Genomic DNA, 22,353 nt, shown 5'->3' with positions numbered 1-22,353 from the left:
TTCAAAAAATATACTTATATGCACCTAAAGAGTGCATATTAGTACCTAAAAAGTACACATTGGTACCAAATGTATACATATATGTACCTATTAGGCCCTTTTTAAAGGGTACTTCCCCAGTGACCATGTTATTCAACAGTGTTCTGTGTGGTCAACAGTCAGAGACTACATTGGATATTTATATATTTTTTTAAATATTTTTTAATATTTAATAAAGTTTATTGCATCAAATATTTAAGATTCTGCACATTTATGACAAATTTCACTTAAATTGCAGTGACAAATTATTTTATTATGCTCGTATTAATTTTATAATGTTTATATGTTTACATTATATTTATAAAAGTATGAATCAAATTATTAATAAATTATTATCTGTATATATTTGTAGAGTTGCATATTCCAGAAAAGGCTAATGTATTTTATGCCATGTCAACATCGGCGAACTACGACTTTGTCCTGCGGCGATGCTTGAAAGGAGAGAGAAAACATCTGACCCGGTCTGTGTCACTGTCATCGGGACGAGCCGGAGCCATAAAATGACCAATGCTTGAGAACAGCTTTAAACTGTGTTGCATGAACAACTTGTCAACCAAGACTTTTTTTGGACACAAACTTGGACAGATGCATTGAGTTATTTAAAAAAAAGACTTTTTGTTTCATTGTATATGTTAAGTTCACCACGAAAAACCTTTGCAACTCATTGTGCTTATGATGTATTTCTGAAAAATCTGGATATTCAATAACACACACAAAAAGTAGGGCAGAACCTTATTTGACCTATTGGGAATTAAAGGCGGAGTCCATGATGTTTGAAAGCCAATGTTGATATTTGAAATCACCTAAACAAACACGCCCCTACCCCAATAGAATCTGGACCTTCTGTGGATAGACCCGCCCCACACATACGCAACCCGGCATTTGATTTGATTTGATTGGCTATAAGTGCGTTTTTCAAACATCGTGGACTTCGCCTTTAATCTGATGGTAAAAAGTAGTGTCCATATGACGGGTGTTTGGGGTAAGAGGGCGTGGTGACATCATCTGGAAGGTTTCAGAGGTATTCCAGGTTCATGTGCTTTTCATTAACATACTTAAAAAGATTTTAGGTGAAAAGCACACTGTAGACAATACAAGATCAACTCTCAGATATATGATAATCTACTTATTTTGTGTTGAAACACAATCAGACACCTAGAGGCCTGGGATGAAAGGTCAGTTATAACAAAGTTTGTGTGATGAAGAAAAATGGTGTAAAGATATATGATCAGTTTACAGTGTTCTTTATAATTGTGTTATGATGAATGTGTGTGTTTGTGTATGTTTATGTGTGTCTGGATACTCCCATAGGGTAAAGTCACATTTCAAAGACACTGTTTCATGCTATTGCTTCATTGCTCTTTTACTGTCACATGTGACATCAATGTTTTTTTAAAAACCTGCATTTTGTTGGATTGTTATGTGAGGTGGTGTGATAATATTGCTGTACATATGATGGATATTTTCACAAAAACTCTTTATATCCTTATTTATCTGCCTAGAATTCAATAATCTCACTTTTCTTTTAGAGACGAAAAGAGGAGTAAAATGTAAAAGATACATATTATTATTATTATGTAGATATGTAGATTTTAGTAATACAGATTTCATATTTTGTTATATTGTAAATGTCCGATAGAGCAGCAATATGATATAATTTGCATTTGAGTTATTTTTATGAGTTTTGTTGCACCCAGTGTACTCAAAACACTGCAGCATTTCACTGATGGCGATACATGGCACTTAAATGATTAAAATACACCTCTGCTCTATTCGTGTTACATTTTCTTTCACATTTTTGTCACAATATCAAAAAATCAGTTCTGATAGCTCAGAAAATGTTTACAATGACTATACTTGAAATACTTAAACTTTGTCTTGGCTGAGAAGATCATAAATGTCCAGAATTAAGTTTGAATCTTCTGATGGTTTCCCAGACAGGGATTATCTTAAACCAGGACTAGGCCTTAGTTTATTTAGGAAATATAACTAGTTATAACAAACATGCCTTACTAAAAACATTACTTGTGTGCATTTTGAGGCAAAACAAAGGGCACTGATGTATTTTGAGATATGTCAGTGCAAGTTGTTTCCATTAAAATAAATGTGAGAGCTGTCCAAACTGAAAACAACTTCAATTGACATATATTAAAATACATCAGTGCCCTTTGTTTTGCCTCAAAATGCCCATAAGTAATCTTTTTAGTAAGGCATGTTTATTAAAACTAGTTATATTTCCTAATTAATCTCTGGTCTAGTCTTGTTTTAAGCTAATCCCTGTCCGGGAAACCACCCCAAAGTTTTTATTTTGCCCAGCAACTGATATTCTTCATACTGTTATCTTATTGTAAGTAATAACCCCTTATTTTTAACATAAGGAACTGTATAGGAATTACGTAAGATAATAAAGTAAATGCAAATAAAAGTTCCTGTTTTTATCCAAAGAAAAATGTTATACTGTACAATACTTTGTTAACATTTAATAACGACACGTTACAAATTACAACACGTTCTCCCCCCAGTGGAACAATTATGCACGTGCAGTATTACACACGTCACTCGGTGTGAGTGTTATGATTGGTTAACAAGAACACTGATTGGTTCTTTCATCATACCGCATTGGATTCACTTTGATAACTTCAACTAACGTTAAGCGATCATTGTAAAAAGTTATTTCGTGTAGAGAATAATATTTGTCATGTTAACGTCTTGCTATATTTGTACTTTAGAAGTGACCAATGGCAATCTGTCGTTGATCACAAAATAGGCGGTTTTAACAGATACTAGCCAATTAATGTTATTAAATACATTCGATGGTCTTATCCTGATAAAGATATCATAGATTTCTGTAAGTAAAACTGTTGCTTAAACAGTAATTTTTACTGCATAGTATCGTCTATTGACTATTTGTTGCTGTCAGGTAGAGTCTGAGAAGATGCGAGGCTAAAAACAGGACCTGTCGCGTGGTGGTACAGTAAGTGACAATCATTTCTCACACCACATCTTAAAAATAATAAAGTAAAACGCACTAGGTCCCTATGTGAAGCTTTTTACGTTATTTGTATGATGATCTTATACATTTAACTTATCTTATTTATGTTTTGTTCAATATATTTTTATATTTTGTATGCTGCAATGATTGTCATGTTAGCTGTGTGACTGCCAGTTAAATAATCGGGGAAAACATCCCATCATTGTGTTATTTGAAATGTTTTAAATAGCATCCCAATGAGTCGCTTTGAATGACGTCACGCAGGAAAGTCCCCTCTTCAATCACACAAGCGGCTTTGTTGAGTGGTTTTACTGTTTATTTTGACACAAACATGATTAAAAACACATCGAAGAACATCAGCATGTTATTTGTGCCAGCAATGACTAAATTTTCAAATTAGTTTTCTTGTGAAAAACGATAACTTGCTTGAGCAGGAAAGTAATAACATTCAGCGGCCACTAGATGGCGCAAAAGACAAAGCCTGATGGTAGCATGTCAAAGGTTAATAATAACCTATAATATATTATTAATAATAACGTGATCTTGGTAAAAAGGTTTTGGTGGGCTACATTCTTATAAATTAACGTCCAAAGGAATGGTTTTGCACAGTGATGCCATACAATAACTATTTTTGGTTCCCCAAAAAACCCTTTCATTTAAAGGTTTCATAAAGATTCACTCCTCTTTTTTTTTTACAATTTATAGTCTTATTGTTTTACTACAAATAATGTTTTTGTTCAACATGAAGGTTTTGTGCATGTTAATAGTTCTTTATTTGTAAGATTTGACATTTTTGATCTTTTGTTGCACTTATGAAGTAACATCTTGTACTTAATACCTTGTGATCTCATTGGTTGAGCCATTTAACATTTTATATGGTGAAAAGCATTTGAATAGAGAAGTAACAGACTAAAAAATGTCAAGGCGACCGAGACAAAGACATACAGAAAAGTGCATCATTCCAACATGTTCAGTGTTTCTGGGTGGGGAGAGACTGACTCATTTTTTGGCAGGTCTTTGGGATTTTCACTGCAGGCCGTGTGCCAGATGAGAGCAGGACCTGAGTCAGAGCGGTGCGTCGGGCCCAGACAGGCCCTGAGTGGGCCGCAGCGTGGGAGCAGACAGGGAATATGAAGCACCCCGCCATTAATCACATCCAGAAGTCTGAGAATTAAGCTACGCGACTGAACTACAACGCTCCCGACAAGGTTGCATATTTGCAACAAATAAGTCTTTGATCGTAGCGGAGCGTTCTAGTTTTGTCATGTCGTAAATCGTTCAGTGTAGACGTGATGCCTGACATAATCGTCTGTTTAGACTCGAAGTGCTCGGATTGCAGATTAGTGACCTAATAGTCTCACCACATATATTAAATGTTCGGGGGGTATTGAATCATTTGAACCCACTTGGTGAACACTGCCTTAATCCCATGATAGCATTGATGGCTGCGCAGTAAACACATAAAAGCTGGAACGACGTGTACTTATCTGTGGGACAGCATCTGCGCTTTCTGTTAAGAGGGTTATTTAAGTGCTATTGAGATATGTATGATGGATAATTATTATGTGGATTGTATTGCTTTATGGCTTTTGTAAGTAGTCGGTATATAGGATGTCATTATGAATCATGTAATTGCTCTCGCAATCAGTGTTGGTGTGTTGTTTATACCTCAGACATGCTTTCTATTTAAAAAGAGTCATTGCCTTTTATAGGGAAGTACACAAAACACATCCATATGAATGCATTTGGGTGTTTATAAAGGAAGTTTAAACACACACACATATGCACACGTATGCACGTGCTGTTTTGTGTAAACACACCCAAAGCCATTTTCATATTATTAGCACACATTATCTAAGTGTAACTTACTTGGAGACATAATAGCATTGAGTTGACCTACATAACACTTTTGTTATCACGTTTATCTAAAGTCTGCTTTAGTTTACTACAATGAGCAGTTATAATGTAAAACTTCATGTAAAATTAAATGTAAATCATTTAAATGTAGAGATAATATCTCTATATATGTGCTGACCTCGTGTGTTAAAAAGGCGAGGTTGCGTATGGTGATAAGCTCTGAATAATCTTAAATTCAATCTGCTATTAAAAACCACCAATGTGATGAAAACCAAGTTTACAGCCGTGTCTTCAATGCAGCAGGGATGTTGTCGTATCAGTTGGGACTTGAGCGGCTGTCATTACGGAGGGGAAGATGGATGATACAAATTACAGGCAAAGTAAAACCTGCAGCAAGGAAGTTGAAAATAGGAAGATTGCTCATTTTTCACCATGACTACACGCCGCTTAAAAGACTGTTTAGTGGCTGAGGGACAGAATGATAAATGTCTCTGAGATGCATCGTCAGGCCGAAATCTAAAATCTATGGGATGATGGAAAGCGGGTCAGACAGTAAACTACCATCGTGCTTATTTTGCTGAGCTGGAGCAATTCTCTTTGGGCAAACATTCGCTCATTTAGGTGTGCAAAAAGAGGACAAGCCTTAGTTTTGTAAATTGGTTTGGTCCAATATATCAATGTATAGCTCGGTGGTAAAGCATTGCGTTAACACTACAAAGGTCATGGGTACGAACCCACACATACGGATAAAACAATGTATTGTAATGCAATGAAAAAAGCCAAATGCATAAATCTAAATGATCCTCATTAATAAAAATAAAATTCATCATCCAGAAATTCAAGCTTTAAGATGTGCTGTGTTCCTGACCTGTATAGTTCAGTTGTAGAGCATTGCGTTAGCAGCACAAAATGTCATGGGTTTGAACCCATTTATGCCAAATGCATGAATGTAAATGTAACATTCAAAGAAGCTTTCTGTTGCAAAAAATGCTGATGCAGAGTTAAAGGTCCCATTTTTGGTCTGTGTTTTTGAAGCTTTGATTGTGTTTATAGTCTGCAATATAACGTGTTCATGTTTCACGTGTTAAAAAACGCAGTATTTTTCACACAATTGACTTATCTGTATATCGCTGTTTTCACTGTCCTCAAAACGGGCTGATGTCTTCTTTGTTCTATGAAGTCCCTCCTTCAGCAATGCGTATCGAGTTCTGATTGTGTAGCTTGTTTAGTGTGTTGTGATTCGATAGCAGCTTAGCTTGTCGTTAGCTTAGCTAGCGACTGACGTGCTACTGTGGGCGGAGTTTAGTAAAAAAACTGTTCTAGTGACTTCATTAAAGCAGGAAGTAGAGGGCTGTAGTCCAAACCTGGCAGTGAACTTGGAGCTTTATCATTTTACAGGTATTATTTATGCTATTTTAACAACATTACACACTAACTAGGGTTTAAAACATGGGATCAGAAAGAACGTGACCTTTAATTTAACTTTATTGTGGTTTAAATAATTTTTTTATCGCCATTTATTTTAAGTTAATTTTTAGATAAATTGTTAGATAAAGCTTTTTAGTTATTTATTAAATTAAGTTTATCAATTTCAACTTTTTAAAAGTTACAAGTTATGCTAATTCAATACTTTCTAATTCAAATATTTTTTAGCAACCAGGGGTTGACCAAAGTGCTGAACATTTTGATAAACAACAATTTTTTCGAGATAAAATTTTCCATCGATACCGATAGCCGGTTATTTATACTGATATCTGCTGATTCTGATAGTTTGTTGTTTATTTTAACTTTGATTTAAGTCTTCATAACAAAAACACTGCTAAGTAGCACAATAAAATGCATGATAACATATAAGCATGTTTTAACAAAAAATGAAAACAAAAAAAACTGTGTTATTGTGTTTTGAAACCAAACTCTTAACATTTTCTAAATGTTGTTCATTCATATAATGACAATTGATATTGAACATTAAACTAGTGATATTTCTTTAAATTTACTATACACAGAGCTCAATTTCATTACTTTTTCCTGTTTTCTTTTAAATGACAAAATATATCACACTCAGTAAAATTATTCATTAGATTAACTTAATAAAATTGAGGGCAGGATTTCCATCCAATATGAATATGTACCCTCATAAAAAACTGCTTTACACAATAAAAATATATTGAGTTAGTCCAACTCAATTTAAAGTAAATGGCAATACTCATTTAGTTGCCTCAACTCAATTTAGTGTAGTCTGAATAACACGATTTAGCGTAGTTGGAATAACTCAATTCTGTTATTTTATATAAAACGTTTTTTATATCATACTAATTAGCATAAGCACATGTTAGCATGCTAATAATAATAATAACATATGATACTTTGGATGAGCATGTGAGAAGACACTGATCTCCAAACAGGCATTAACACAGTTAGTGCTCAGTGAGTATGTTTACATGCACAGCATAAGCGGATAACTATCAAAAATCTGCTTATTACAGAAAACTGTTTTCATGCGTTTACATGCAAATCAATAAGCCGGCTATGCAGACAACTGCGTTTACAAGGGAAATGAAGAATTATCAGTTTTCTCGCAGGCAGTGACGTCACCACCTATAGTACACAATAGTCGTTCAAAAAGTCAACGGCATATCTGTCTTAAGCTGTACTGTTGTATCTCTTCTAGTGTTTGCAGAACCTGTAAATGTAACATGAGCTGCTATTTTAACAGTTTCTCTGCCAGCTGCTTTAGTCGAGCGGAGACTTTTATGCGTTACTTTGCGCTTACTTCCGCATGTGACGTTTATCTTTCATACGCGGAGACATGCGCACATGGACAAAACCGTGAGAAAGCCGGTTAGGTGTTTACATGCCACGCGAAATCGGCGTAATGAGCAAAAAACTACCTGTGCCGATCGGTTTTTGCTTACGCCGTTTATGGGCTTTCCCCGATTAAAGAAAACCGATTTACGCGTTTACATGACCCCACGTGTTATCAGTTTATTAAGCATAAGCGGCGTAAGACTGTGCATGTAAACGCACTCATTGAGAGATATATACGTCACATCCACAACTTAACCACAAGCGCCACTCTGAAAAAATATAACACAAACGCTTCGAAATTAATAAGATAAACGGACATTAAACACTATTAAGTCTTTCTCTTCACCTAAAAATGCATAAAATAACACTTAATTAAAAAAATTACTCTCCAAAAGCAGTTGCATGCAAAGCATGCTGGGAAACTCTTTTTCCAGAACCCAAACTCAAACTAATTGTGTTAACGCAATTAAAAAGAAATCAATTATAGTACATATTCATTTTGTGTTAGACTAATTAAATATATATACTTATTGCTCTTAATAAGGTATTTTAAATTAATTGAACTCATTTTTAAGAATGGCTTGAATCATAATTTTTTTTTGAGTGCAGTCATGACTATTAGCTGTTTTTGAACTATCTGCCGATAGACGATAATGTGGATTTTTTTATGTACACTGTAAAATATATATATAAAAAGTTAGACGATAATGTGGATTTTTTTATGTACACTGTAAAATATATATATAAGTTTTGATCCACTTCAAATGTTGACTAGTGTAGTATGACGAATTGACTTTCATAACTAAGAGAAGATAAGAAATAAAGATTAAAATGATAAGAAATTATAAATTTAAGAAACTTAAGGTTCTTTGGAGAACTAAAACTGGTTCTTCTATGGCATCGCTGTGACAAAACCCCTATAGCACCTTCTTTTTGAAGTGTTTACTAAAACTCAGTCCCTAAATCTGTAACAAAAAGGAAATATTTTGTGTTTTACTCTCTAACTTTGTGTGCAAAGTAGAGTCCTTTAGCTCTATTAACACACATTTAATTCCATTCTCATAAATCGTCAGTAAATGCTCTCTCATTCGTCTGGGTCTGTTTATGAGACATCATGAGTGATAATCTCTGCATGCATCTCTCATTTACCCAACTGTTGCATCTGATGAACTTTCCCCTAAATGCTCAGATAATTGTCAGATTAAAGCTGACTCTACACACATGCTATTTCCATCTCTCAGATAAAAGGATGGACAACAACAATGTTGTCTTTCCACTTCTCTTTTTGTCATTCTCTTATTTAGATGACGGCTTAATGTGTTTTCCATGCTTTGTTTTCACTGTGTGTGTGTGTGTGTGTGTGTGTGTGTGTGTGTGTGTGTGTGTGTGTGTGTGTGAGGATAACAGGATGACTCATTCACTAACACTGGCTGATCTCTCTTTCTCACATACACACACGCTTGCTAGCAGCACATGGCCTGAAGACAGCACAGACTTTCACTGCACGTGGTGGCTCTTTTCTGCCTTTCCTCTCTCTCTCTCTTTCTCTCCATCAGGACATTTTCCCCTTCTGTTTACATTTCATTTCATTTCACTGACTCAGCCATCATAACCTACTTTCTCAGCAGGGTACGTGAGTTACCCACACGGATTATGTTGACCGACTTTGTATCAACAATTCAAATCCAGATATATCCAAACATTTATTTTATGTGTACATCAGAGGTCTTCAACCTTTTTCAGGCCAAGGACCCCTTAATGGGTAGAGAGGAGGAGCAGGGACCACTAGTACATGCATCAAATTAGGGCAATACATTATGATGCTTTATCAAGATATTAAACTAATCATTTTTGGAATATAGGGACATATCATGAAAATCAGACTTTTTTTATAATTGGGTCCCCAGTCCTTGTATCAACTTAGAAAATGTGACAAAGAACAACCCAGTAACTTAGTTTTGGTAAACCATTCTCTACAAGCATGTGAAAAAATAGGTCATTAAAATTTGGCTCCCCTTGTGATGTCAAAAGGGGATAATACCACCCCTTACTGCACTATCCAACCACGGCACTGCCATTTAGTGCAGAGGTCAGCTCACTAATAAAAGGACACATTTTTGCTCACACCTACAAAGCGACAATTTTAACATGATCTGTATGATATATTTGAGCTAAAATTTCACATATGTACTCTGGGGACACCAAAGACTTATTGGACATCTTATAAAAGTCTTATGAAATGTCCCCTTTAACTTTACTGAATAGATTTAAAAATGGGGACTCATTAGTAGCCTATTAATACTTTTTTGTTTGATGCCAATTTCACTTTTCAAACAAAAAAAAAGATTTTGAATTTAAACAATACCCCCAGTAATACCACCACAAACCCCAAAGGGGCCCTGGACCCTATGTTGAAGACAAATGGTGTAGATAAACTTGAAACCTCTATATGTACTTTGTTTTATTTCTTATTTAATACTCTTTTCTTTCGTTACAAATGATGTTAGCATTAAGTCCCTCCAGAAAAACGCGATTGTGCGATTGCGCGATATATTGCATAATCAGCCAAAGTCCGCATATTTATGCGGGGCTGCATTTTTTCCAAATACGACGCACTTTCACCGCATTAATTACATATTTCCACACACAAAATATGCGGGGCTTGCATGATTTCATAATCTCAGCATTTTCGTAGCAAAAAGTCACATATATATTAGCAGAAAGTGCTTCCCAAAAGCCCAGCCGTGTCCTCTATTGCCATGGGAACGTTATGAAGTGACGTGATTATGTGACGTGAACATCATTGCAGCTTTTGCAAGTTTCCGCAGTTTTTGCAAGTTCCGCAATTTTCGCAAATTCCCGCAATTCCATCGCATAAATTGCATAAATATCCCGCATATTCCATCGCATTTTTTAAGAAAACGTGCCGCAAAATCGAGGATTTTTGCCCGCAACAATCACAAAAAAACTCCGCGTTTTTCTGGAAGGACAATCCGGGTGGAAAATGAATCATTTCTTAGTGTAAGGTACGTCCCTATTTGCTTTAATGACAGCATGCACTTGCTGGAAATAAAAAATGGTCTTAAATTGTTTAGTGACCTAGAAACAGTGTGGAATTGTAAATATCACTTATTTATTTAACATGTTTCTTTGTTTTACATGTTTGAAAAGCCTGAAACTTTTCAGATCTACTTGAAAACATAGCTTTGTACACTACAGTTATTGTAAGCTCTTGATAAATGTTTATCACTTTTTATAAACCAAGAATTCAAAAGATCTGCACACATCCAAGGCCGTCCACAAGGCTCATATAAATGTATTATGCGGGGGCCACACTATATAAAATTTAATTAATAAAATATTATTATGTTTGAGGCTTTTTGCACCTGTAAACATAATCTACATTTATAAAAATAGATTTTATATCCCAGAAACTTTTGGTTGCTGTATTCAATGCTGTGTTATTTCATCACGCACTTTGAATAAATCAAGCTTGAATAAACGTCAAACATTTTATTTTTAGAAGATTTCTTTTTTTGAAGGCGAGTGGTGCGTGGAATTGAATTATGTAGGTTATTGTCAAAATGTCATGTAGTTACTTGTCTTCACCATTCAAATGGTTTAATCTAACTAAACAGTCTTGTTTCTCTGTGAGCCACATTTGGTTCTGATGTAATATTGTTTCCATGTGCAGAATGAGAACAAATGAATCTCCTGTGTGAGATAATGCAGTCCCGAATTAGCCTTTTCTGAATGAATTACATCTCCTGAATGAATTACATCTCCTGAATGAATTACATCTCCTGAATGGTGCTCTGTGCAGTTCTGGACTTAAAATGAATGCAGACATTACACCCCTATTTATTCTCTGCTTGATCTTACGGGAAATTGTACGTATTTTATGAGTTGGTAAATGAATTGTTTGAATTGTATTTCCATGACATTGTGTTGGTATTTTCCAAATTCGCCTCTTCTTCTTTCTCATAATCGTTAAAGGACAAGTTCAGTATTTTACATTTAAAGCCCAGTTTTCAGATTATTTATGATGAAATAGAATGGTTTTAACTGAAATTTCGACATATGCGGCTGCCCCGAGAATTTTCGGGTGTTTGTTGTTTCACCTCACACCTCTACAATGGCATTATAGGTGCACTGGAACAATCCTTCCTATAATGCATTAAACTTTCGTTTACAAAGACGTGAAACTCACTGAGTGGTCAGGGGGTGTTCACTGATATGCTCACACAAAAATCTCTGCAAAAGATGCTTTCCGACAGGTGTTTTAGCATTCGTTGTAAACTTGTGGACCTATTTTTCCAAACGCCTCACACCCGTATATTCTTCCGCTGAGAGCTTGAATAATAAACACTCCAGCCCAGTTGGTGGCGATAATCCGCCTTTGCCAATTGCAAGAATACAAACGGGTTTCCGGCGCGGAGTAATACCGTACCTCACAGCACATCTAATACAAGTCAATGGAGTTGGACAAAAACTACGATAAAACCTGTTGGAAAATATCTTTTGCAGCGATTTTTGTGTGAGCATATCAGTGAACACCCCTGACCACTCGGTGAGTTTCACGTCTTTGTAAATGAAAGTTTAATGCATTTTAGGAAGGATTGTTCCTGTGCACCTATGCAGCCATTGTACAGGCCAGCATTATATGTCTAAATTTCATTAAACCCGTTCTATTTCATCATAAACAATCTGAAAACAGGGCTTTAAGTGTAAAATACCGAACTTGTCCTTTAATACACTGTATATAAAATGCTGAGATGAATTTCATTTATTTGTTTGTTTGTTGATTTTATAGCCTTGTATACAAACTACTAAATAATGAACTTCATACGGACCTAGCAAAGCATGTGTGATGTTGTCGGTTAAACTTACAAAAGTAAATTACCTGGTTGCCTTAAAATTTTGAGTTCATGAGCAACTATCGTCCGATTCACAATTTAGCGTTTCCTTTGGTGTGTAAGTGTGTATTAGTACATGTTAACGATATGCAAAAGATTCAAACCCCTAAGTAAACGTTAACGCGAGTTATCGTCTCCAATGTAAATCTCTTTTCTTGGACTACAACAAACACACGGATTGTAGGCAACAGTTTATATCTGGGATTGGTGATGTAGACAAGCCCAACATTATCATAATTCCTTTCGCTTTGGACTCAGCCTGTAAGTTAACTCCTGTTAGCATTGCATTGTAAACTAATCTTTTAAATAGGGATGCTCCGATCAATGCCGATCTCCACTAATAATACGTGGCCGATCACTATCCTGAATCGGACAGCCGATCTTATTACAGCTATTTCATGTACTACGGCTTTTGATCAGTAAGTCCTTATCGATCTAAAATCACTGTTAGTTTGAGTCGTTTATAACATGCATTTGAAAAAGCAACACTCGTCAAACATAATTATTAAACATATTCTTTATTATCATGAAAATACCTGAAAAGGTTTGAAGAACAGCAATATAAATACATCCTTCAGCCATTTCATAGAGCTGCGCGTCATCACAGCTGCGTGTGTATTGTTCTTTGTCTACAGCGCATTTTGAGTTTCTGCACGAGAGCGCCCCCTGGCTTTTGGATGTAGCGGCATTTCACCGTAATTCATTGAGAAACATAGCAAGCATTATTGGCCGATCGATCGGAGCAGGCTTGTGCACAATTCAGAATTGAATTGAGAATGACTCCTAAATTCCAATTCAATTCTTGAATTTGAATTGAATTTGAATTGATGTCAAAAACAGGATCTAGAATTACAATTCGAATTTGAATTAAAGGAAGCAGAATTGCAATTCAATAGAAATTCAAAGAAATTCATATACATATTATACAGTAAGTGAAGTGTTAAAAATGAAGCTTTCAGTATATGTCAGATATGATTGCATTACATATTCTATAAATTATATTAATTTGAACTACTTGTACAGATTACATTAAAAGGAAATATTTTCCCCAGCAATTAATGTTAAAAAATCTAGTCACATAACAAAAAATTAAGTTTGATTTTTGTAATTATAATTTTGTGGAACACGATAGAACATGACTTTATTTCCCAGACGTTGAAGTGTCTTCTTTAAAACCAACCAAAAATTACCAAAATTAAAATCAAAATTAGGCTTCTAGACAAAAAAAATAAATAAAATGCCAGAGTTATATTAATTTAAAGGTGTATATCACCTTTTCACCAACCCCCCACTCAAAAAGGGCTGCGCCAGTTAAAGGGTTAAAATACATCAGTGCCCTTTATTTTGCCTCAAAATGCACACAAGTGATGTTTTTATTAAGGCATGTTTGTTCAAACTAATTATTTTCTTAATTAAACTAAGGACTAGTCCTGGTTTAAACTAATCCCTGGGAAACCACCCCTTTGTGTATTATGTCAATGTCACACTGCTCAACTTTATTATCACAACAAACACTCTTTGAACATTTCCTAGAAAGACTCGCACAAGCAAATGTGAAGCAGAATAATAAAGGGATTTATTCTTGTTGTCGTGCATGGGCCAGTGAAAATACTGGAAGGGCAAGCTCAAATATAAACTACAGGCTTGCTATCATAGAGTTTTGGTAGAGGAAATTATTTATTTATTTTCATTATAAACCCCTCAGAAACTTACTACTGTAACTAAACTCTTTTAAAAGTAAAAAAAAACCTAGCCGAGTGTTGGATTTGTGACCCAGTTTAAAATCTCTCATTGCAACAGCTGATGCATTCCTGTTACCCAACTCCCCGTCTGACAAACCGCCCCGGGATAAAGGCCGTCAGGTCTTTACATAACCGATCTGGCCCGCGACAAGGTGTTACAATAACACGTTTCACTCTGGGCGCATGTGAACTCTCTGTCACATGCGCTCCGGCTCGAGCCGTCTCCCTCCCTCAGGTGTTTGTATTAAGGGAAGTTGTTTGGCCTGTAACCCGACTCCTTTCCCTCCGAGTCGGACGGAAGCCATTATACAATCTTTCGGCGGCCTTCAAGCTCAAGGTCTTTCTCTATCGCTCTCTTCTCTCCGGAGGGAAAAGAGTTTATGCTGGTTTATCGCAAGGTCGTTTGTCTTTGCAAGGTTTATGTTCTGGTAATGTGTAAGTGTTTTACAGCTGAATGTTTAACATGGGGCGGGTAATATGACTGTAATCACGTTAGTACATTTATATGAGTAACTGGACCAAAGGGTAATTTATTAGATGTGCACGTGCAAATACTTTAGGGTAATTTAGTGATTGAAACACTAAATGAAATGAATCAAGTAAATGATCTGTTCGAGATTAAATATTGCATGCTAAAAATAATTTAAAATATATTACACATAATTGTAAATGGATCAATATTCATATTTTATATGTACTGTTTATATACTGAATTTACTGATGTTTAAAGGGGCCATAGCATGAAAATTCTGAAAATCTTTTTTCCATGTTTAAGTGCTATAATTGGGTCCCCAGTGCTTATATCAACCTAGAAAACGATGTTTTTTATGATGTCATAAGGGGATTTTATAATAATAATATCGCCCATTAATCTGCACTATCCAACCACGGCACTGCCATTTAGTGCAGAGCGAAAGAGAGAAAGAAAAAAATAATTGACAGCAGCATTGAGTTTCAATTTCAACAAGCCACCTTCATTGTGATCAGTGTTTGCATTTCATCAGCTTATTTGCATTTTAAAGGACCCACCCAAAACGGCACATTTTGGCTCGCAACTAGTGGCAATTTTAACATGCTGTAATAAATTATCTGTGTGTTATTTTGAGCTAAAATATCACAAGAGTTATTTTTACATCTTAAAAAAGTCTTGTGACACGTGCCTTTTAATGTTGAGAAATGGTGGAAATGTTTCAAAAACAAATAAAACGGAAAAACTATAACAGACTGATGTTTTATGTATACAGTTCACTTGTTTAATATATAACTCACAGATCTCTTATCTATAGTTTGAAAATACTGTTGATAAAATATAACACTAAGCCAGCATATGAAGAGCTTGGATGCAAAAAAAAAAACACTAAATGCCACCTTCGTCAAAAAATAGACAATGGTATTAACCGAATGCTATTTTGCTATTAACTATATTGTAAGTTCATCATTTCAAATCCACTTCCGATCCACTAAATCTCAGCCCCAGCCCATTCAGAAATACCCCTTTGTTGGCAGAATCTTTTAAACACAGCGATATTTAGCAAAGTGCACAAAAGATGAATATGGAGAGAGCGGGGGACAACCTAACGCTTTTTGGTTTTGGCTCAATCATTCCAAAAATATTTGAGTTTGATTAATTATATTTTTACACAAGCAACACACACATCTCTACTACAAATGAACATTTGAAGTTTCTAGTACTTAACATTCTTGGACAATTACACCAAACATGACAGAAGTGCAAACGTTACAACTTACCCCATAGGTGGGGTTAGTTGTAACACTTGCTAAAAATTAAGTTACTATTTTGTCTTTATACTTGAAGTGGATATTGTTTATATATCTGTTTATAATAGACAGGTATCTACACTATTCATCCCTCATTTAAACATAGTTTAATTATAAATGGATATAAATGTCTAAATATGTGAGAAAAACAGCACAGTTATGACAAAAAATTATGTGTGACCCAGTCAGTAAATTCCACACTAATCATATTCTGAGATAATGAGGATCAAAGTCTGATTTTAGCCATTCATTTCATTATGATTTCAATCTTTGACGTGATCTTATTCGATCAATATTAAAGATATGAACAAAAATACATTTTGAGACACAGAATTTTTTATAAGACAGGCAAATTTATTTTGTTGGCAGCCAGCAATCATTCGTATGTAGCCTATTTAAAACAACGGCAAGAATTACGTTAACGTTAGCTGTTTTCATATCGTAAGTGCTGAGGGGTTAGTTGTAACACAGCGTTACAAAACAACTTACTCAACCCTGTGCAACAATGTAAACGGTCCGTATTACAATTAACCCTGTGTTAGTTTGTGCCCCGCGAACCCAGACTGTAAAACAACCGTGAATCACATTCAAACATGCGTCCCTTTTGAGTACTTGGATCTGAATACAACCCCAATGGGGCAGCCACATGCATTACAGCACAACCTATGTGTGGTTTCGTTTATTTATTTTTTACATTTTGAACGCTTTCATCATTCGCAATGTTTTTTAGTTGAATCTTAAAGGGGACAGAGATTGAAAAACCATTTTTACCTTGTCTTTGTTGAATAATGGTAGTCTACCCACATTCACAAACATACAAAAAGTGCTAAACATGCTAAACATCTCAGTCTCATAGAAATTCCTCTTTTAGAAATGTCTGCCAGAAAACAGCCCAATCTAAAAAACTGATGCTTATGACATCACAGGCATCTAACTACCCTTCCACTTTAAAATAATTGGCTACATTTTTTTAAATGGGAGCAAAGTCAGCCAATCAGTAATGAGATTGCAAGTTAAGCCAGTAGGGGGAGCCAAATAGGTGCAAAACCACTTGTTTAAAATCCCCCACCCTAATAGAGCTATCTGAGAGAGGTTTTTAGGAAGCTTCTAAGGCATTACAGACCCAAACAAAAAATTTTTTGTCTACATGTCACATCACAGAACAAGGATAAATACCCAGTTCAATCATTCTATGTCACCTTTAAGTGATTTTACTATGCCTTGTGTGTCCAATAAAGTAGCCTGGGAAAACCCAGACAACTTCCGGCAAATTTAGATTTGCTCTGCAAGTAGTCTGGCAAAGAGGCCATTCAAGCCCATTTCGAATGCTGAGAAATAGTGGCACCAATCAGAAACGTTGGGGTGGGCTTTACACGATGACGACAGCGCAGCGACGGTGAAGCGGATTTTGTGCATTTATAAAGATGGATGCCGCTGTGGAACATCACTCGTTCGAATCAGCTATCGCGTCTGTTTTAAGCGAATTAAACACTTGAAGAGTTTCGTTGCAAAACTAGATAAATCCATTTTTTTACATTTTTGTCAAAACATGTTTATTATTATGTTATCATGTTATTATTTTGTTTTATGGTGCTACTTAGCTGAATTTTTTAAGTTATGAAGGTTTAAATCAAAACAAACCAATTGCAGTTGAATTGAAATTAATTGGAATGCACAACCAAAAAACGAGATTTCTGAACAATTAAAAAAACGGTGGTTATCTCGTTTTGCAACGAAACTCTTCACTTCCTTTTCGTTTAAACCCGAGCAAAGAACAACACTCGAAGCCTTCATATCTAAAAAAAGATGTTATCGCTGTCTTACCAAATGGATCCTGGAAAAGTCTGAGATAGCTCTGTATATGTCATCTCCTTCATCGCTGTGATTGGTTTTATGTCTATCCAGTTAGACATCCGTCCGTTGGTGACGCCCCTTTGGAAATGAATTGTCTATGAAGCTTTGCCAGACCATAACTCACTTACTACTGAGAATGGTCTGGTTTTAACCAGGCTACCAATAAAGGGGAATTTTTAGAAGTTTTAGATTTTTTTGCGTGCACTTAGAGGGTTTTGCAGCGAAATACAAGTCAAATTTGTTAAATACCAATAAAAATGGCATTTTAATTACTGACCACCAAGCTTTTAATTGGCATTAAATTTAAATTATTGAACCTTAACATAAGAGTCTGATAAAAATGCTAATTTACAAGAAAACATGTCACGCAAAGGCTTTTGCATCCGAACTCTTCATACTGTTCCTGCACGTTTCCTCATAACTTACCCAATAGCGTTTATTGTTTGCAAAAACTATTTGACCTATCTCTCTCTCTCTCTCAATCGGCAGTGCATTGTGTTATTGGTATAAGCATCATGAGTTCGAACCCCAGAGGCCACACATACTAAGAAAATCTATAGGTGACTTTGGATAGGAGCGCCTCCTGGCATGCATAAATGTAAAATGTCAATGAATAGGCCTGCATTATGACTTTGTTTGCTTTTGCTTTGAAACAATGCAGTACACAAATAAATGTGACATGCTGTGAAGTCATTTTTATTTGTATAGTGTTTTCACATTGCACACATCACATTACAAGGCAGCTCCACAGCTTAGCCATTCAACCCAAAAATGTGTATCTTTTTGTATTTATAACATAGTAAATATGTTAATCAATAACTAGCAGAATAATCCTAAACCCTGTGTTAAGGTTTACTTAGGTTAACGTGTTATCCATTGTAGTGTAGTTTTATCATACAGTTCAGTGTTTTAGTAATTTTACTTTTGTAAGTAAATTAACCTTTTGTTCTCATTTAGAGCTTCGAGGTTCACGTGTCCGTGAGTAGTACGTGATCTTCATGTGTGATGATCTAGACGGCAGGCTGAGGCAGATACATGACGATCAGACAGGTCATTGTTTATGATCACAGATCTGTGCTGGTAAACAAGGAGATTAAGTGTGTTTTCCCCCCTATCCATCAATGACTTTCTGTTTCAAAGTCACGTGTGCTCTACAAACATAATGCTACACTTAGTGTGTTTCCTCATAACTTAACCTGATAGCGTTTATTGTTTGCAAAAACTATTTGACCTATCTCTCTCTCTCTCTCCAAACGCTGCTATTGTGAAATGTAGATAAGACCGGGGTTGAATCATTAACAATCAGAGTCTGGGTGCGGTCAGAAATGTTGAACCAGGTCAGCGGGTACACGTGAGAGAAAAGCTATTCCACCTGTAAACATTCCTTACTAAGCCGTCGTGCAGAAAGCTTCCGGTTAAAGCATAAAGAGGAGACGCGTGAAAAACAAACAACATCTCTGGACAAATTATTTCACGGGCAAATACAAATGTTTTCTGCATTAGCGTTTTCTTGTTGTGCGACACCCTGGATTGCACATGTTTCTTATGAAGAAATGACTCATTTTATGAAATAATTCCTGTGAAACATTACAACATACTGGCATGTTTTTCTGCTGAGTGTGAACATCAGACATTTCTGAAAGACACATGCAAGTTTACAGAAAACTAAACTCTTATGGTAATGGCAAAGTGGGAACAGCATTTACAATAAATGCTCAGTTAACAAACTTAGCCAATGGCTTAACTGGTCTTAAACTGGGGGCGTGGCCCCTTCGGGGTGCACAAGTGGCGCAATTTTATAAAATACATTAACTTATCACAAATTCTGTGTACACTGAAAGAAAAACCTATTCATTCAATTTACTCAAATTTTTAAAGTAAGTGGTTGCAATCAATTTATTTAAGCTACATTTAAACAATGTTTTTTATTTTATTATTACTAATTGTTTTTGTTTAAATGTAGCTTAAATAAATTGATCGCTACCGAGCCCCTAAGGTGACACTGGAGTAAAAAAATCTAGAGCTTAGTTTCGTGTGCTCACGTGAAACTTTCATGTGCGCGTGCAAAACCTTTATGTGGAGAATAAAAAAAAATCGAAACTATCGCGTGCGCATGCAAAAGTATCGCTATCGCGTGTGCACGCTAAACTTTCGCTATCACGTGAGCACGCGAAACTTTCGCTATTGCATGCAAAAGTTTTGCTAACTTTTTGGTTTCAGTACGCACGCGATGGTTTCACGTGCGCACGCGATGGTTTCACGTGCGCACGCTAAACTAAACTTTATTAAATTTTTTCTCCATGTCCCCTTAGAGCAGTGGTTCTCAAACTTTTTCAGTGTGCGGCCCCCTTTGTGTACGGTGCATTCCTTTGCGCCCCCCCCCAAAGAACATTTATGACAAAAACAGTTCTAAAACTTCACATTTTAATTAAACAAAACATTAAATTATACATAGTGGTGCTGCCTTGTTTTTTTTTCTGGTTTAATTTCACAGAATTCATGATAAATTAATGTATTTTATAAAATGTCATAAAACTGGGGCGCCCCTGGCATCATCTCGCGGCCCCCCTGGGGGCCCCGGACCCCAGTTTGAGAACCACTGCCTTTGAGGATCCATAGATTGCAATTAAGATTGCCATAGATTGCCATTAACCTTAAAAGATTGAGTAAATTGAATGAATAATTTTTTTCAGTGTAATTAAACCTCAAAAATATAGCTACATTGCATAATGTATAATATAATAATATGTTTTGTTTAATCCAATTTGAGATTGAGTTTCATGCAGGGGCGATTCCAGGATTTTATAAATGGGGGGGCACAGGGGGGACCAAGAACCAGTCAGGGGGGGCCAATCAAAAAATTCAAATGAAACTAAATACTGGTTTAGAAAATATTAAGCATGGTTCTCAAAATCTTGTGCAATGCCACATGTTCTAGATGGTATTAATTTTTTTTTTCATTAAACAACAGTTCTGTTCCAGAATAGTTAACTTTAAATAAATTGTCATAATTTACTCATCAGTTTTTCTTTGGCTGAACACAAAATAAAATATTTTGAAGAATCTTAGTAGCCAGAAAGTTGATGAACCCCATTGACTGCATGTTATTTTGTACCTACATATGAAGTCAATGGGATCCATCAACTGATTTTGGTTACTGACATTCTTAACTCTTTTCTTTTTTGTGTTCAGCAGAAGAAGAAACTCATTTGAAACAAGTTTAGGTATATGACCATTTAAATTAAGTGAACTGTTCCTTTAAGTAGGCTATCTACATTGCGTGTAGCTGGTATTAGTTAACATTTTGACATATCAGGATTTTGGGAAAATATTAGCCTACTTAAAAATTTGTTTTTCTACTCTGTCTGATCTGACTTTCATTGTTTATTAGCCCATATTGTATATTAACAAAACTGAATGCTATTTTTTACATATTATCTGATATGTTGTCAGACAACAAAAAAAGAGTTTAAGCTAGTGACTAAACACGACCCGATAACACCTCGTGTTTAATACAACCAGCTGTTACTTTATACTGCTAAAATCCTAATTTAAATGCGACATTGTCTGATACAATTTACATTGAAGAGCTGATACGAGGTGATTTCGGATTACCTGTGTCTCATGCAGGGCAGAGCCTGTTGCTCTTCTCATCTGATTGTGTTTATGAGCGCTTTTAATTTTAAATGCGAGTGATAGTTTTATTGTAGATCGCGTATAGCGCAGACAATTCAGTGCAAATTCAAAAATATCAGAGGATACTGTTAAGTGTGCGCGCGCATACCGCACCATAGGGAGGGAGAGAGAGAGCTCGTGCACAGAGAACTGGTGTGTGTGTGTGTGGGGGGGGGGGAAACACTAACCTTTCATTAAGTCTTAATACTCGATCAACCGTCAGTAACATCTGTTGACTGTTAACTTTTACGTGAAATGACAACGCAGGAACCCAGGTGAAAAACACCGCCAACTTTTAACTCCTTCACTCAATGTCAGAGAGGCACTGTCGAGGTTCCGCACGCAGCAATGAAAAAGCGTGCACGCGAGAGAGAGAGAGGCGCTGCTGAGCGCTTGCAAAAGCACATGAAGCCGTTTTAAATAGTAAAATAAAATGTAAATGGTAATCATGGAAAATCTATTTGATTTGTGCCAGTGTTGAGTCTGTGGTGGGGCGCCCTCCTTCTTATCGTTTGCACGAGTCTCAAATCAAACAGTGATTGACAATTGGTCCAATTGTGCGGTGGGTGTCGTGGTGTCTCTTTCCTCCTGTTTTAAAAACGCGCAACTACTGTGCTCGCTTCGTCTTCGCGCGAGTCTCAAATCAAACAGTGATTGACAACTGGTCCAATGGTGTGGTGGGTGTCTGACA

At 35.9% G+C, this 22,353-nt stretch overlaps 1 protein-coding gene and 1 long non-coding RNA gene across 2 annotated transcripts in view; both read left to right on the top strand.

The window, feature by feature from the left end:
* Window positions 1-1,803, top strand: part of LOC129421394 (ral guanine nucleotide dissociation stimulator-like 1) — a 30,233-nt gene extending 28,430 nt beyond the window's left edge. The window contains exon 17 of the mRNA XM_073865045.1: window positions 392-1,803. Coding sequence (XP_073721146.1) covers window positions 392-543 — 152 coding nt within the window. The 3' untranslated portion in view covers window positions 544-1,803. The remainder of the gene's footprint in view (window positions 1-391) is intronic.
* Window positions 1,804-2,641: 838 nt separating this feature from the next.
* Window positions 2,642-22,353, top strand: part of LOC141362909 (uncharacterized) — a 74,678-nt gene continuing 54,966 nt past the window's right edge. Inside the window, exons 1-2 of the long non-coding RNA XR_012368481.1 lie at window positions 2,642-2,887; window positions 2,960-3,013. This is a non-coding gene — a long non-coding RNA (uncharacterized lncRNA). The remainder of the gene's footprint in view (window positions 2,888-2,959; window positions 3,014-22,353) is intronic.

The sequence above is a fragment of the Misgurnus anguillicaudatus genome, unplaced genomic scaffold, assembly GCF_027580225.2.
Source record: "Misgurnus anguillicaudatus unplaced genomic scaffold, ASM2758022v2 HiC_scaffold_29, whole genome shotgun sequence".
Taxonomy (NCBI): Eukaryota; Metazoa; Chordata; class Actinopteri; order Cypriniformes; family Cobitidae; genus Misgurnus; species Misgurnus anguillicaudatus.
This window is presented reverse-complemented; position numbering and strand designations above follow the sequence as displayed.